The sequence below is a fragment of the Rissa tridactyla genome, chromosome 6 (genome assembly GCF_028500815.1).
Source record: "Rissa tridactyla isolate bRisTri1 chromosome 6, bRisTri1.patW.cur.20221130, whole genome shotgun sequence".
Classification (NCBI taxonomy): domain Eukaryota; kingdom Metazoa; phylum Chordata; class Aves; order Charadriiformes; family Laridae; genus Rissa; species Rissa tridactyla.
In genome coordinates, this window is record NC_071471.1 from 27,118,764 (window position 1) to 27,135,491 (window position 16,728).

The window sequence follows — 16,728 nt, forward strand, 5'->3', positions numbered from 1 at the left end:
TTTGTTTGTTTTAACTTCTGTGTTCTGTTTACTCAGCAAATATGCAGGAAATTTTTTTGTGTAAGAAATTATTTTTTCAGTATTAATCTGGAGCAACAGATACTATCAATCTAGAAATATCGTAATCATTATGGGAATTTTTTGCAGTATACTTTCATACAGGAAGATTCATATCAAAAGAGTGGTGTCACAGTGTCAATATAACTTAAGGCTTGTAACTCTTGTTTTCTGAGCAGTTTGCAGCCCACTGCTGTAGTAACATGTTGAATTAAGAAATAATTTAAAAATTGGTCGGACCTGTAAACAGAATTATGGCACTTTGGTTTTGTAACAGAGCTAATATTTTGCTCTAAAATAAGGGAAATGATACAGGAAAAATGTTTGCATTGAACTTTAAATAGTTTTTGTTCTATTCAAATCCCTTTTTCATTAAAAAAATATAAAATCTGCATCCAAAGAACTGCTCAGGAAACAGCTGGAGTGAGAATGATTTGAAAATTTCTAACATCTTGAGTAAACAAGGTGATAGGAAACCAGATGCTACCAGAGTCATAAAGCAGGTATAAACCAGAGCTGCTGTTGAGAAGTAATGCAAATTAATTCCTGGCTCAAAAGACAAATATGTGCCAGTATTTCAAATGTCTTGTATGCTCAGTGACTATCTCGCCTTCTTTCACTTTGTCTTGGACTGTAAACCTTGTTACTTGCTGTGTCTGTTGTTGTTTTAAGCCCTTCCTCAAGGGACTTTCAACTTAGGCATGACAAACATCTTTTTTGCTGATGGGATGGGAATGGAAGCAACTTTCTAAACTGAGGGAGTTGCAAAATTAATGTCTTCTGTTTAGTATATGTTGGAGTAACTTATGGGTTACTTTCAAATGAATGGGTTTTTTGGTACTTGAGCTCCCCTATTTACTGCCTTTTTAAAAACCTTAAAAATTCTGCTTCTCTAAAGTAAAAAACATATTGAATACATATTCAGTGTTAAAATGCTGGTACTCGCAATCCCTAAGATTTACTGATAAAATGGCTTGAATAGCTTTCATGACCTGCTGGCAGTCTTCATATTGCAAATAAATCAAAGACTCTGCTGCTCAAAAGTATGAGGGTTTGTTTTGGTAACAAGAAAAAAATTGTATGTAGAGGAACAGAAAGCATGCAAGCTATGAAATAAAGCTACTATGTGTAATAAATTGATAAGTTCATATGAAAATAATGTTCACTGAAACACTGTCAAGGATAGCAAGTATTCTGTGACCCACCAGATTACTATTAATTGTGGAAATGAAAGTTTTTTCCATTGCCAGCTGGTTTGCTATCCCTCATAGACACTTAAAGAAAAAAAAAAAAAAAGAAAGGCATGAAAGCATGTTGTATGTTTCATTTATATAACCCACTTCTACATGTTTCTCTTCCAGTAGCTGCCAACCTTGAAAAATGTGTATCAGAATAGAAGCTGTATATTTTCCTTCCTTCAAATCTGAATGAAATGTGTGATACGGCACCTCAGTCTAACTTTCATTATACTGGCTTAATTTTTGTAGTTCTGATTAGATGGCGCACACTTTAGTCCTAACTGACACCAAATTAGTAAATAAACGATGTTTAAAATTCAGTCTTTATCAGCTGGGTGCTTGTTTAAGGAATACGAAATTCTGAATCACATAAAGTGACTGGGTTTACTGACATGTGATTCTCTTATGCAGGACACTGGAAAGATACGGATGTATTTCTCTCTACCCCCTGATTATTTTTTTTGTGATTCACTAAACTTTTCCATGAGCCTAGATAAAAATAAACTAATAATGTGACTGCTTTTCTCCTATTCTTTAATTATAAAATAGCAGAGACTATAAGATCAGACACAGCTTATCCAGTTCCTTTCTCTACTTTTATCTTTTCAATTGAAACAAAGTGGGTTTTTTTTTATCTTCTTCCTGACCACAACTTTATCAATGAAGTTTTATGGATAAAGCATATGGAAGCATTATTCCCTTGCCCCCCAGTTGGTAGTCTGCTATATATAGTTAGGAAAATATTAAACATTTGTCTGTATACTCTTGTGTCTTTATCTATTTTCTAAAGGTGCAGGTCAGTCGGGGAAGCCATTAAAAATGACACTAAGTGCACTTCATGAGGAAAGCTCAGTATTTTAGGCAATTTGGACTGTAAATGTAGCATGACAAATGATCCAAAGGAGTTTTCCTGTCATGCTTGTATATGTCTTCAAAGCGTAAAAAGAAAAGACAGTTGTGTTTTCTGCAGCAGTTCTCCAAACCTGGAGGAAAATGTGATTATGTAGTAGTTTGGACAGAAAAGACAAAGGGAATGTATGTTGTCTTTCACTAGAGAAGGAGTTGCAGGCATCACTGAGGCAGGAAGATGCAAATCTTTAGCAGGTTTCATTATGTTTGGGAGCTGGTAAGTTAAAGTAATTTATCAGGTTTTTTGGGAGGGAAGGGAATGTGACATCAGACTAAGTCTGTGCTTACAGGGGTTTTCTCCTTATTTTTTTATTATTTGGAGGGGATAAGAAAAAAAACCAGAAAGGACTTTTAACACTTTGACAATATTTGTATGTCATATAAGTCGTGAAATACTAAGTTAAAATTGTACTGTGATATTTGGCTGTTTGTGCTTACGTGAAGTCTTTAATATTCAGCATGTTCTGATCTAGAAAGCAGGCAGAAAATCAAAATTATTAAATGCTGAATAATAAATGCACAAACTTGTGATTTTTGAGAAGCTTTTATTTGCAACCTATATGTTTATTCAGATCAGTATATGGTACTGATATGATAGTTCCATTTTCTTTTGGAACTCTATTTTTGCATTGATCTTCTGCCAGTGAATTAATAAAAATCTAGAATTAACATTCCAAACTTAGTTAAATCTATTCAGATTGGTAATAGCTGAAAACACTGTGAGTAATTTTAAGGAATTTGGTGCTGTGCTGGCCTGGGAGTGTAAAGGGCCCATTTTGATATTTGTAACCACTTCACTGTCTTGTTTAATTAACCTTGGATTGGACCACACCATCTGCATGTATAAGAGTAAACATAGCATGTAGCAGAAAACTTGTGTGCAGGCTGGAATATTATATAGGGCTAATGGTATTGGTTTTGAAGCTGATTTTTTTGGGGGGAGGAGGGTGAGGGGGGCTGTATAGCCTCTTTTCTCATATGTATAGAAAAATTCCGAAGGAGCAAAGTACAAAACAGAGATATACTGACATAGTATTCACAGAAAGCTGATGTTTGCAATTTACAAAAAGTACCTGCTGAAGGTATGGGAGAGTGATGTTATGAAATCTCTGGAGTCTTCAGTATTTAACCTGGTTTTCTTTTTTTGTTCTGAAACTTAATTTTCAGTAATGTCTCTTCTGCCCTAGTTAAGGGGAGGAAGCCATATGTTGCTAGTCTACTTTAAGGATATATTTTACTAGCAGTGAAATTAAATAATGGCATGCATATTATTTAATCTCTGGAGATAGCTTATGACAAATGATGTCATTCCATGTGGGCTTTTTCATGCTCCCCTAGTAGCTTTTTAGCCTCCCACTCGCTGAATACCTGAGCTCCGTAGCTCCCTGGGAAGAGTCCATGCTGTTTCAGATGAGATATGAAAGCAAATAATCACCACATGTATTACTACTTAGTCTACTCTATCTTTGCTGGAGATGTGAAGCAGTTAACCTCTCTAAAACTTGTAAACCTGTTATTAACTGTTATTAACTGTTATTATTTGTTATTAGATTGATTGAAATGTATATTCCCTTGTCCTACTTACAGCTTCATATTCTTGTCAAAGATCATAAAGTAAAAATTACTGCTAAGTTCTTGTTGCCATCATCATCATCATTACCAGCACCTTGACGGCTTTAATTTAGAGATAACTGATAGCATCATCTTTATTTGGGTACTTGTCTTCTGAGTTCTGATCTGGCTCACTCGTCAGGATGACAGAGCTGGAGAAAATGCTAAAACACAACTGTATCTATACAGTTGTCTGCAAGAGGCTGCAATTGCTTTTCAGTTTTGACTCTGAACTCCCATTGCCCCTTTTCCTCTGCCTTACTCTCCCTTTCTTTGGAATGTACATGAGACCATTTGAGCAGACAGCTGAAGCATCAGATGCTCTGTCAGTAAAGTTTGTCCTCTGCTTGGCCATAGAGGTCACCAATACCTGAGCAAGAAATTCCCCTTGTGTGTGGGTAAAGTAAAAATCTTCAGCCTTCTGATCTCTTAAAAATGCTTAAAAAAAAAAAAAAAGTCAGGAGCTGAGAGTCATGGCGTGACGAATATGTGTTGCAAGCAAAATGTTAGTCCTAAATGTTTACTCTTTTGGACATTAATACTGACTATATTTGAAGTTTCGTTTGAAACTGCAATGTCTCTTTCTTGTCTTGTTCCTTTGTACTAGGATTATTCCAGTGATGATACTAAACTAGAATACAATGTAGATGCAGCCAATGGTATTGTTATGGAAGGTTATCTATTTAAGCGAGCCAGCAATGCCTTCAAGACTTGGAACAGGTAATTATACAGAATCTATATTTACTAACTTATTAAGATACTGCTTGTTAAGCTAAATTCTGATCTGATTTATAACCTGTGCAACTCACTGTTTCCACAGTTTTGACAGAACACTTGGACGACTTTGTTAATTAACATAGAGATGACACTTCAAAGCCATTTTTTCTTATTTTCTGTCCTAGTTGTTTGCAAGCCTTTTTCTAAGAGTGTGTTTTAGTCTGGAGAAGTCCTATGTGTGGAAAGCTTGCTTTGTTGTGTGCAGTCTGGCTCGGTAATTGCATTTTGGCCTTCCTTTGGGGTTGATAGAGAGCAATAATTAGGATTGTATACAATAAGCTATGAGAATGTATATGCTGGGAAAATAAGTGTTAGAGGACAAAGTAAAATGGAAGTTGTATAACCATCGGAAGCAGGGAAACACAGTGAAGGACTCGAGTACTCCAGGACTCAAGTTATTTTTCCTGAAAGATAAGCATGTAATTGTTATCCTTTGCAATTCCTGTCCTGTGCAGTGACTTCTGCTTAGTAGTTTTGTTGATCTTGTTGGGAATTCAAAATATATTGTTAGTCATGTCTCTCTAACAATGTATATTTTAGTATTGCTTAAATATTTTTCTCCCTGAACAGGATTTCTTTTGCATTTCCAAGGCTGTGTGGTTTTTCTCAAGGAAATATTATATATGCTAGAGCATTTACAGTATAGTTGGATATAGCTCTTGAATTTTAAAGTCAATTAGTTGTGATATAGAGCTCTTCTTACTATCTTATGCTCTGCAATTTTTGCATCGGTGCTTCTGTTAACGTATTTCAAATTGTTCTAAAGGCCAGAATGTGCATTTGAATATATGGTCCCTTCCACCCTAAATTATTCTATAATTCCTTGAGCATCTTTGGAACTTTACAAGTCTATAACAAATTTGGATTGCTTCACTTAAATCTGTAGACTGGTGCAGGGGCCACTGGTGTCAATAAGACCGTGTCTGTATTAGCAAGTCATGTGCAAGTAGTGTAAGGGATTTTGCTTTGGACTACTTCTAGTCTGGTCCTGTGGTCTGATTATCCATCTGTAATTGTACATACCTTCTGGGTTAGTTTCATCCAAGCAGAATTCAGAGTTCTCCAAGACCAAGGACAGTGAAGGGAGAAAACTGAGATACCCTTCAAAAGCAGGTTCCTGGTCTGAACACTAGCGTAAACACACAGAAAAATCCACAGTAATGGGGCAGGAGCGTGTCCTTTATTGGGTTCTCAACAGGCTGGAAGGATCCTTTTTGCAACACGTTGCACAGGATTGACTGCAGCCTCTTGATAAGTGACTGAAGGCAAAACTCTGGCTCGCTCTCCGGGTGGTTCTTCTTTTGGACAGCATGAAGGCCTTGCTCTGTAGGGAAGTGGCGGGGGGAGCAGGAGAGAAGTGTTGGAAGGTAGCTGAGAAATATTCTTCTTCTACGTGGCTTCATACCTAGTAATACTGTACGTGTATCTTACCTTAAGGTGGTTAGAGAGTAGGACTCGATTAAAACTAACTTCTGTATGTTGTAAATGTAAATGGACACAAAATAAACCCAGGGAAGTCAAAATTAAATCAAGACACACAATGACATTCTTTCAGGTTAGGTTACAGGTTTGAACATCTACAATAAAAACATATCCAAACAATAAGTTATTTAAAAGAGCCAAGGTAAACAGCTCAGTAATGAGTCAGAGCTACCTGCTTTTACTATATAATTTATATTTGCTTATAGTTTTTAATTCTGTTTCTCACAGGAGTATTCAATGAAGCTCAACCTTTAACCTTTTTTAATCTTAGATTCTTGATAATTTATCTCACTATGATAGGTTAGTTGGATGCTTCAGAACTAGGCAGAGAATACCACTGTATATGCTATCATTGAACAGTGTTTAGAAATTGAAGCAATCATTTTAATTTTGTATTTCACATATTCATAAACCATTACTAGTTGTTAGGAAACTACTACTGCTATTATCATACATAAAATATATGTTTAAGACTTTCTTAATGAAGACAGCTATTAGATTCTGAATTTAGTCCCATTTTTCATGTTTTAATTAAAATAGAGAAGTATTTTTTATCTTAATAAATTTGTGATTGCTTTCTACACTGTAGGCACTGAAGTGGTCGTTCCTACTTTCCACTGCCTGTTTCCACTGAGGGAACGCTTTACTTACGTAGCATTGCCATTTCAGCTGCAGGGAGATTAGAACTGATTAAAGTTTACCATATATTAGAGGTGAGAGTGTTTTTCCAGTCACTAGGTAGAGTACAAAAAATGACTGTCGTTTCATTAAACTGTTTTGTATGTAAAAAATATACAATGAGATACCAGAGGAAGAATGTGTATTTTGTATGAGGGAATTCAGAGTTGAAGTCAGAGACCCCAAACCAGACAAGGTATTTTCAGGGTTCTTACCAGATAGGTAGTTTGCTGCTTCATTATATGCCCATCTTTGGAGGAGGCGTGTGGAAAATTAACCAGCTAAAGCAAAACCAGAAGAATTTGCCTAGAAAGAAATACTGGAATTTCCTGATGTTCTGAACCAAGGGCGATGGCGCTGATCTTCCTTGTGAACTGCCGATTCCACTGTCAGTATTATGTATTTAAAACCGTAGCTTCTTTTTCCCCCCTGTTGCTGTCGGTTGAAATTTTGATGGTTCTAGGCCTTTTTAAGTACTCCTTTTAGAGTGAATTAAAGGCACCAAAAGTCATTGCAGTTACCACTATTAGTGTATACCTGCCAGCATTAAAAACCTAAGAGAAAAGGAAACGGTACAATGGATTTTGTCTGGGTTTGGCACACACCAGTATGATTCTAGCTAACAGATTAGATAATTGCAATGCTTCTGTGTGCGTGTCTTGATCAATGAATCCATGGACACCATAGTGGATTATGCTGGGAAAAGTCTGTTTGCTGAAGGAGAAAAAGATCAAAACCATCTAATGCAGCCCTTTGAAGGGGGGCAAATCTGTTCTTATGAATGAAAACTTGTTTTGTTTCCAATCCAAGCTAATTCCTGGCTAGGATGATGTAGTGTCTTTCTGGGGCAGCTGGCAGCTTGGGTTTAATTGTCTGAAGACTTGAGTTATTTGGGCTTGTGCCTGTTTTTTTTTCCTGTTGGGATAGTTCTGTGTGACACTGGCTTGAGAAACAAATAGTGTTTGAGTAGGTTACAAAGTAAACCACAAGAGCTGTTTGCAATTCAATGTTGCTGTGTTTTGAAAGAGCTGGAGATTTTGCAATCTCTTTTTATTGTGACTTAATGGATAGTGTATGATATGCACAAGTATTTCAGATAATATATTTCAGTGGAATCAAAATGACATCTTTATACTGCAAAGTCTTACAGTAATAGGTATGGAAACTTATTTTTTTGAATGTATGTCTATCTGTTTGTAAATGAAATATCTTACTGTACACAATTTTTTTTCTTAAGGCATCAGGAACTGAAATCAGGTGCATTTATTATAGTGGAGCAGTAGGTGGAAAGCTGTTTTGGTTCCTAGAAATTCAAATGAAAAATAAGCCCATACCATGAAGAAAGATGTGCATGAATAAACATGTGTAGGGAGAAAAGCATTTATCAAACACCAGTATGTTCTGAATAGCTTTTAGGTTGGTTGCCTTAAATGTTTTCCTTTTTAATTCTGCTGTATTTTCAGATCATGCTAATTCTTTGCTTATTTTGCTCATTTTGCATTTTTCATTCCTTCTCCTCCTTTCCCTTATGTTTTAATCCTACCCCATTTTTTCACATGACAGGAAAAAGCCAGATCACATCAGGTACCAACCAGCTTCTTTTATACCTTCCCAATGTTTCTTTGGCACGCAAAAAGCTCTTAATTAACCCTGCATTTAATTTTGATTACTTGCAATGGATGTGTAAGTGGCTCAGTCTAAGAAAATAACAGAAGGATTCTGCCTGGGATGTCACTATACTTGCTGCTCAACACCTTTAAAAGAATTAGAAAGATTGAGCTAGTTTTAGCTAAAAAGGAATTAAAACAAAGTTTCTACACTCAAACTTCTGAGCGTTACGAGATCAGTGTTTTGACTTTCTCCAGTTGCAGTTGGTGAGATTTTTCTTATCAACTGCATTGGAAATAGAGATGTAACTTTTAAATGTTGTGCATTCTTAATCACTCTGTTTTATTTGCGTGCTGATAGCAGCTAGTGAAGAAAACCGTTTACTTTTGAGAATCAGTAAGCATGATTCATTTTTTATGTAAAACTCAAATTTTAGATTTCTTTTTTATATTACTCTCAGTTCTCAGAAATTTGAAATGCTTTTCAATTAATTTTGTATTGTTTCATATTTAACAAATACTCATTTGAATTGCGTAGGTATAAGTGATGGCAAACATTCAGTTTCTAAACCCAAAAAGCTATATTTAAGCACTACTGAGTGAGGCGGTGCAAATTACTTTAAGATTCCCCAAGTGTGTTTTCCCCTTCACCATGCTTCTCTCCTATTGCTGACAGAATGACACCCGTAAAGAAACGTTGATAATGGTCAGTACTTAATGCACACGTGTTGCCTAAAGATTTAATTTCTCTACTAGGAAAAAAAGGGGCTGGAAAACTTTGAAAACTTCTAGACTAGGCTTTAAAGATGAGAAATCTGTTTTACACTGTGTGTACTCGCTTATGTCCAGTTGATCAGATTGGAGCTTACTTCCTTTAGTACCTCAGGAAATATTTATCTGTAGAACAAATGAAGCATTGCATTAATGAAGTTAACTACACTACCTAAGCCCATTATTAGGGATTTGTTCCATTGCATGTTATTTTGGGACAAAGCTGCATTTTTTTTTTTTCCCTTCGTCATTTAGACACTGCTTTTCATGGTTTTATATTTGGTGTTATGTTCAAAAAAAGCACATAAAAAAAATCCCGAGTTTATTTTCTGTTTCTTCTGTTCTGCTCTTTTGTTGAGTTGCCTATTTAAATATTAGCAATAACCTGCCTTATGCTCATATTTGAGACTTAGTTACTGCATCTGTTTTGTTTTTTTTTTTTAAATAGATGATAAAGGTGATACCTTTTAAATAGCAGTGACCAAAAGTACTGGTGTTAATAAATTGAAAAAGTAGTTATTTTTTTTGCCTTATTCTGTTCAATTATCCTAACCCCAAAAGATGACTGTTATTACATTGGAAATCAGTATTAAAAGAACATTCTGTTGTTGCTTTTTAAATTAAATATATCTGCACAACATTTGAAAAGGTTAATTGTTAAAAGGTAGAATCTCATCTGTCTACTAAGTACTAACTTGTCTAACAAATACTAGGTTTTCTTATTTGAATCTAACTTTTTTTTGTGTGTCTTAATTTTTCCTAACAATGTTTGTGTGCTTCTCTTCATGAATGGCTTGTGGCAGTTGAATAAATATATGTAGCTTTTGTTACTAATTGTAGTAAACTCTATGGTGAAGTTCAACAACCTTTGGAGAATAAGAAGATATGTTGCAATGCAGTATTTTGTATACTGTTACCAGCCAAACTAATTGGCAGTGCAGAAAAAAGTGATGTGGGGTATAAGTGGGGTATTTGAGATAATTGAGGAATTCTACTATGATAAACACAGGTTCACATTACAAGCCTGAACCAACAAAAAAAGTGTAAATTTCAGTGCAGGACGGAATTATTTTTTATATTCCCTTCATTTTTGTCATTTCAAAACCAATGATGATTGGTTACCTCTTATTTTGTGCATCCCCAGAAGACCTAGAAAGGGATGGTTAAATTTGCTGGTTTTTTTAATATTCAGTGGTCTGATAAAACACAGTCGTTAAAGATCTGAGGCGGTCCTGACTTTTTCCAGAATACAAATGAACTTGCCATTCGCTATGAATTGTATCCTATCGGAACAGTGAGTTTGACAAGGAAGGATACAGTTCAGAGGAGTTTAAGTGTTACGTTATCTTCTGGATTTTATAGGATGCCTTCATTAAATCTTTTATTTGATATTTTCCTAGAAAGCTGAGGCTTAAGTTAGGATCCTATGTAAAAGGTTTTCCTTGGGTTTGCTTTGGTTTTGTATGCAACCTTTTTATTTCAGCATCTAAAATTTTAAGAAATACCAAACATAGAGAGACATTAAACCTACGTGGGATGGCAATACTGTAGTATTTCTAGTGCCTCTAAGTTATTTCTTAGTTCTACTGTCAAAAATATTTCAGGAGCGAGTAGTTTACGTAGGTTAAATATTTTTGTTATTCAAACCATCTGAATTTGTGTTATCAAACAATTACTTAAAATTGTGTCTTGCTGCTAAAATACGGAAGTAAATGTTTTTTGAAATAGAAATGTTTTGTGTGATAGCTTAACTAATGTTGTCATAACATGGATGTGTTTGTTTAGGACTCAAATTATTTGAACCTTGCTTTCTTTTCTGTTTTGTCTCTGCTTTCCCTTTTTTTCCTTATTCTCATGAAATACTTGCCAAAACTGACTGCGGCATTACTTTTGTGAACTCTTTTATGCAGTCTCTCTGTAGACTGTATGTTAGCACGTTTTGGTCAAATAAGCACTATAAAATCAGTTACGTATTCTCTGGGTGTCTCTCTGTTTGCATAGGCGCTGGTTCTCAATACAAAATAACCAACTTGTCTACCAGAAGAAATTCAAGGTAGGTAACAAAAACTTGGGTATTTTGGGGTGTGGGTGATGGTTTTCCTGATGGATCAGGGGAAGGAGAAACAGTGTTGACATTGGCATCCCGTGTCATCTTGAACAACCTACTGCATTTTCTAAATTAGTTTCTCCCTTTGTAAAATGAGACTAATAGCTGCGTTTACAGATTTTTTGAGATTCCTGCATGGTGACTTGGAAGTGCAGACCTTATTTGCTGTGGGTTTTGTTACCCTGTTGCAGAGAAGGTTTATGAAGAGCCTTAAAAGTTATTGGTCCCAAAAGGCTTGTACACACTGGGTGGCATGGAAATATCCCATGCTGTTCTTTGAGCAGTTGTGTTTAACTCTTTCAGGACTTGCTCCCTCCAGTTTCTTACTGGGCTCACGTACCCAAGTTAGCAGTTTGCCGGCGGCATGAAAATGTTTGTTAGGAACAGTCAGGAATGCCGTGTACATGTATTTAATACTGAAAACATAAGGTAGTTCAGCAGTCAGTACCAACATTTGGGCCCATGCTCCTTTGTTTACTGTTCTTGAATGTGCTTTTGCACCACGTGGCTGTAACTGTTCTTCCTGTTGGGGAAAAAACCCGAGAGAACGGTATGGAGAAGGGAAAAAAAAAAAAGGGGGTGGGGGGGTGGGGCAGAGCTTATGACAGTTCATTTCTCTCCAACATTAACAGGCCAGGTTGAGAGGCTGTTGGTTGTTAGCTGGTGCTATCAAATGAAGGATCTTCATTTTTGTGGTTGGAAAGGAAACAAACAGTTGAGTTTGTGAGCACATCCAAGTTGGGCATTTTGTGTTCTGAATTCCAGTTACATTTTGATGTTTTTTAAAAACGCACCTTTAAAATGCTGTTACCTTAGAATAGAGTTTTTATGAATTGAATCAAATATTGAAAACCACTGCATTCAGCTTCTGGTTTTTGTACTTGGCACTTTATAATACTGCTGATTTAGGTGTAATCGTTGTGATTTATTTGTGAGCTAATTGCATCTCTTAAAGTATCTTTGAACTCCTTTGTATACTGTTGTTTAAAGTGTTGATTATTAAGTACATTGCATTGTAGGTAAAATGGAATTCTCCAATGTTTGTATACAATTTTCATGAAATATGACAAAACATTGAAACTAATCTAAATATTTTCTGCTAAGTATCTCTGACTCTACTTATTTACAGTTGGGGTTTTTTTTGAGGAAAAAATCGTGTAAACAAGCAAATAGAATTAAATGAAAAATAATTTGGGACTATTAGCAACATTATTATCTTTCCTCTACGTGACTTGTTTTGTTAAATTTTTGTCTCTTAGGATAATCCCACAGTAGTTGTTGAAGACTTGCGGCTTTGCACGGTTAAACACTGTGAGGACATAGAAAGACGTTTCTGTTTTGAGGTGGTTTCCCCAACAAAGTAAGGAGAAGTCATAAAGCAAGTTTATTTAAAAATAAAAAATATCATTACATTCAGTTGTCTGAAACGCAAGATTAACGTTTCTCTTGGGATAGATCAAAACAGGAAAAGTATCTGAACAATTCTGTCTTCTGAAATTTTGGCTAAGAGTAAGTGATGCTGTGAGAAGTGTTCCTAGTATTTAGTTTTCTTTTGGCATTAAAGTAAACATGCATTCTTGTGCTTTATGCATAAATGGCTTGTGGTTTGGAGCTGTTGTGGCTTAGCAGTAGCTGATACTACCAAGCTGCTTAATAACATAGAAAATAGATCTCAGTTTCTCCAAGTTTCCGATTGGTGTAACGAGAGAGAAACATGTTAATAAGTTGTCGTCTCAGTAGTGTTAAATTACATTTCAGAATGCACTAAATGAAACTACCAAATAAAAAATATTGTTCAGCTCTAGCAGTGCAGCGTACTGGTTATATTTGGAGAAGCGTGGCGGTCCTGCCACAGCCAGGGCACAGGCTGATTTCTCAGTAAATGATCTTGAGATGTCACCATATTTAAGTTTTTGATCTAATGTCAACCTGCTTTTAGATTTGGATGTTATCTATGCTCCCCACTCCTCCTTACATTTCTTAATAAATTGCTGTCCTAATGTTTGCATCCTCACTTGTGGTTCACTTTAGCACGCGTTTTGCTCTTGCTTGCCTGTACTGTTCCAGCCCATAAGCGTGGGAACAGTTTTGTACTTCATGACCTGCTTCCTTTGACTGTTGGTGTGAAAAGTAGCTCATACTTTGTCAGAGAGCTTTAAAATAATTTTGTCTTTATCTCAGTGAATGAACTGTGATCAAGGATGAATACCTGTATCTTGTGTAATTGTCATGGAGGTAAACTGCATGTGAGGATACAAAAAAGAAAAATTTGGAGTAACAAAAGAAAGGGAATAGGAAGTTAAGCCATTCTCTGGGTTATTTGAAGAGTCATATCTATATGTTTTATCATCTGAAAGTAGTTTTGAAACAAGGAGTTTGCAATTCATAAAGGGTCAACTGCTTTGTTATCTCAAAATAAATGGGTTTATTAGATGATGCCTACTAAACAATATACTTGTGGTGATAGCAAGAAATTTTCTTCAGAGTCTGTATTTTATCGAACAATGTGTTACTTGATGTTAGCTGCCTGGTCAGCCTCTGAACCTGCGTACACGTGTATTTGTCACAGAAGCTGCATGCTTCAGGCTGACTCGGAGAAGCTGCGACAGGCATGGATTAAGGCTGTTCAGACCAGTATTGCTACAGCATATAGAGAGAAAGGGGATGAATCTGAGGTGAGTTTAAAACCCAAACAAACAGAAGTCCCCCTTTAGATCCTGAAAATTTAAAATAGAGAAAACCTCTTTTTATGAGGGGAGGAAAAAAGAATCCATTTTGTCTTCCAGTGGAAATGCAATAAAAGGAAATGCAATAAAACTTTGAAGGCTATGGTTTAATCTAATCTGTCTTTCACTTCATATTTCTAACGTTATTTTGGCCTATATGTTTTGATGAGATTTTTCTGTAGTGTGATTAAAGTTCATAGGATTATTGGATACTCCTATATTCAGTTCTGTATTTCTTCTAAAAAGCTAAACATTTTTTCAGTTCCATGGCTTTCCTTGGCCTTAAATGCAGAAGTTGCTTTTCTAGGCTTCTAGTACACTGTAGGACCTTTATTTCTTTAATTGAGTGTGTGTGTTTTTTTTTTTTTTGTTTGTGTCTTGTCTGTTTTTTAGAAACAGGAGAAGAAATCATCCCCTTCTACTGGAAGCCTAGAATCTGGCAGTGAGACAAAAGAGAAGTTGTTAAAGGGAGAAAGTGCTCTCCAGCGAGTTCAGTGTATTCCCGGTAATGCTGCCTGCTGCGATTGTGGTTTGGCAGATCCTCGCTGGGCCAGTATCAACCTAGGAATCACGCTGTGCATCGAGTGCTCTGGCATACACAGGTTGGGGAACTGTTCAGAACTATATTTGGTTTATGCATTGACTTAACTATGAAGGGTGGTGTTTGCCTTTTTGAATGTATGTTGAAGCAAGGTTAGAGACCCCTGCCGGTAAACAGAATTAAGGTCACTGCTTTACGTGTATGAATTAATGGTAAAGCTGTCTGAGGTAAGACACAGCATGCAGTTACAGGTTAATATTTTTTTTCATGCTGTTTAGGAGCTTGGGAGTCCACTTTTCAAAAGTAAGATCTTTAACGCTGGATTCATGGGAGCCTGAACTTCTCAAGGTATGATAGTATTTTTGAAATTAGTTTCTATTTGGTACTTAGATTGTTATTTTAAAGCCACTGCATTAGAAAGTTCAATGCAGGAAACGCATTTGTACCCAGTGTGTGTCTTAAATTTTATACTCAAAAGTGCATATAGTTGTGTGTTGTTTGGTTTTTTTTTTTCTAATTCACACTTTCTTCTAATACATGCAGCGGGTAGTAGTAGTCATGCTTGTTACAAACTTAAGAGTCTGAACAACTGACGTCACTTTCAGGTTCACAAATGCACTTTAAGTATTAAGTTTCATCTGATACTTTCAACATAGAAAAATGGAAATCTGTTTACAGACTAATAAAATAGTGGGCTGAAAAATTTTGGAAGTGTTACAGCAGCCTAAAGCATGATCATGATTGAAAATTCAGATGCCAGCTCTTACAGTGGGATCTTGGTTTCGTATTCCTTCTGGCTTATAGGAGAACATTCATGCAACTGCTCTTGTGCTGCTTGTGTGCCAAAATTCTAGCTTGAAACATGATTATGAAAACCATGTGACAGTGAAATACCAAAATAGGAACTCACGCATGGATGCATGTGTGCAACTGAATAACTGTTGCAAAGCATTTGTTTCTAGCTGTGATGTTCTGGTGCTTGGGTATTGCTTCTCCATTCTGAACAATCAAAAGACAATGTGCATAGGGGTGTTTCTCTTGTGGTTTGACCTTAAACAATTTTAGTATCAACGTGTGAGGAAACAAACAAACCCCAAACTACACCCCATGTCCTGTTTATGTAAATACCAGAGCTCAAAACTCTACCTGGTATTAGAAGCAAGAAGTCTGTTCATTTTCATCAGTAAGTTGGACTTCATGTGCCAAATTCTCCTTCAAGTGGTATCTGCAGGCTATTTTTTGTCTTTGAGCTTTTTCTATAGACATAACAGATTATGGTTTAGCAAAAATATCTGTTGAACAAGATGAAATAGAATTGATTGAATTGTCTCTTGCTGATGGGATAAGAACAGCTACTGGCAAAGCTGATGGAAGAGAGTACCTTTGTTAATGAGGCTGCAGATGTCATTCTGATTGCACGAAAGAAGTTCTTGAATGACAGATGGTCATTTTTGCAATCCTTTTTCAGAAGGGAACAGTGCTTTTAAGAGTGACTATATTTTTTGCTATCTTACCTGGAATTTGGTTTCTCTATTCACTGATGGTTTCATTATCATGATATAAAACCGTGCTTATTTCTGTAAGTGTACTTTTACCAGTGAAAATACTAATCTGAAAGGTAGGCTGAGTGAGGTTAAAAACAAAATAGGTAGATAAAGCCTTTTGCAACTGTATTTGAATGTATTTATTTTGCTTCATAGCTTATGTGTGAATTGGGAAATGATGTTATAAATAGAATATATGAAGCGAAGTTGGAAAAAGTGGGAGTAAAGAAGCCACAACCTGGAAGTCAAAGGTAGTAATTTACTAGCAGTGCCTCTTACTTCCTTTTCTTGTTGCTTCCTTCAACCTCCAGCTTTAAAAGATGCTGCCACTTAACTGTGTAACACTCCTTTAGTTTACTCTTCATTTCCCCTTATCACCTGTATGTTTTGCTGTCCGTCCCCCCGCCCTTTCTGTATCTTTATTGCGTATTCCTCCTGTTAGTCCCCCCGGTCCTTTGTTCGCTTGTTCTTTTTCTGACCTCACTCCCTCCTTTTGATGACGACTCTGTAGCATCCTGCTCTCTCTCATCAATGTGGGCATGTTGCTTTTGTTGCCTGTCTACTTTGTACCATCTCAGCCAGCTGTACTTGGTCTGTGGGTGCTCCTGGAAGGAGCCTGCGGCTGTGCCTTTTCTTTACAGTGACTTTGTTCTTGAGCTTGACTTTTGTTACCTGATCCC

At 36.2% G+C, this 16,728-nt stretch overlaps 1 protein-coding gene across 4 annotated transcripts in view; it reads left to right on the forward strand.

Annotated features, from left to right (window-relative positions):
* ACAP2 (ArfGAP with coiled-coil, ankyrin repeat and PH domains 2) overlaps positions 1 to 16,728 on the forward strand; it is a 66,705-nt gene that overhangs the window by 38,965 nt on the left and 11,012 nt on the right. For 3 of the 4 annotated variants that reach the window (XM_054204805.1, XM_054204803.1, XM_054204806.1), the window contains exons 10-17: positions 4,423 to 4,535; positions 8,316 to 8,336; positions 11,132 to 11,183; positions 12,497 to 12,597; positions 13,807 to 13,912; positions 14,357 to 14,565; positions 14,783 to 14,852; positions 16,205 to 16,299. In XM_054204805.1, the coding sequence (XP_054060780.1) occupies positions 4,423 to 4,535; positions 8,316 to 8,336; positions 11,132 to 11,183; positions 12,497 to 12,597; positions 13,807 to 13,912; positions 14,357 to 14,565; positions 14,783 to 14,852; positions 16,205 to 16,299 (767 nt within the window). The remainder of the gene's footprint in view (positions 1 to 4,422; positions 4,536 to 8,315; positions 8,337 to 11,131; positions 11,184 to 12,496; positions 12,598 to 13,806; positions 13,913 to 14,356; positions 14,566 to 14,782; positions 14,853 to 16,204; positions 16,300 to 16,728) is intronic. The other variant, XM_054204804.1, reaches the window with a different exon arrangement.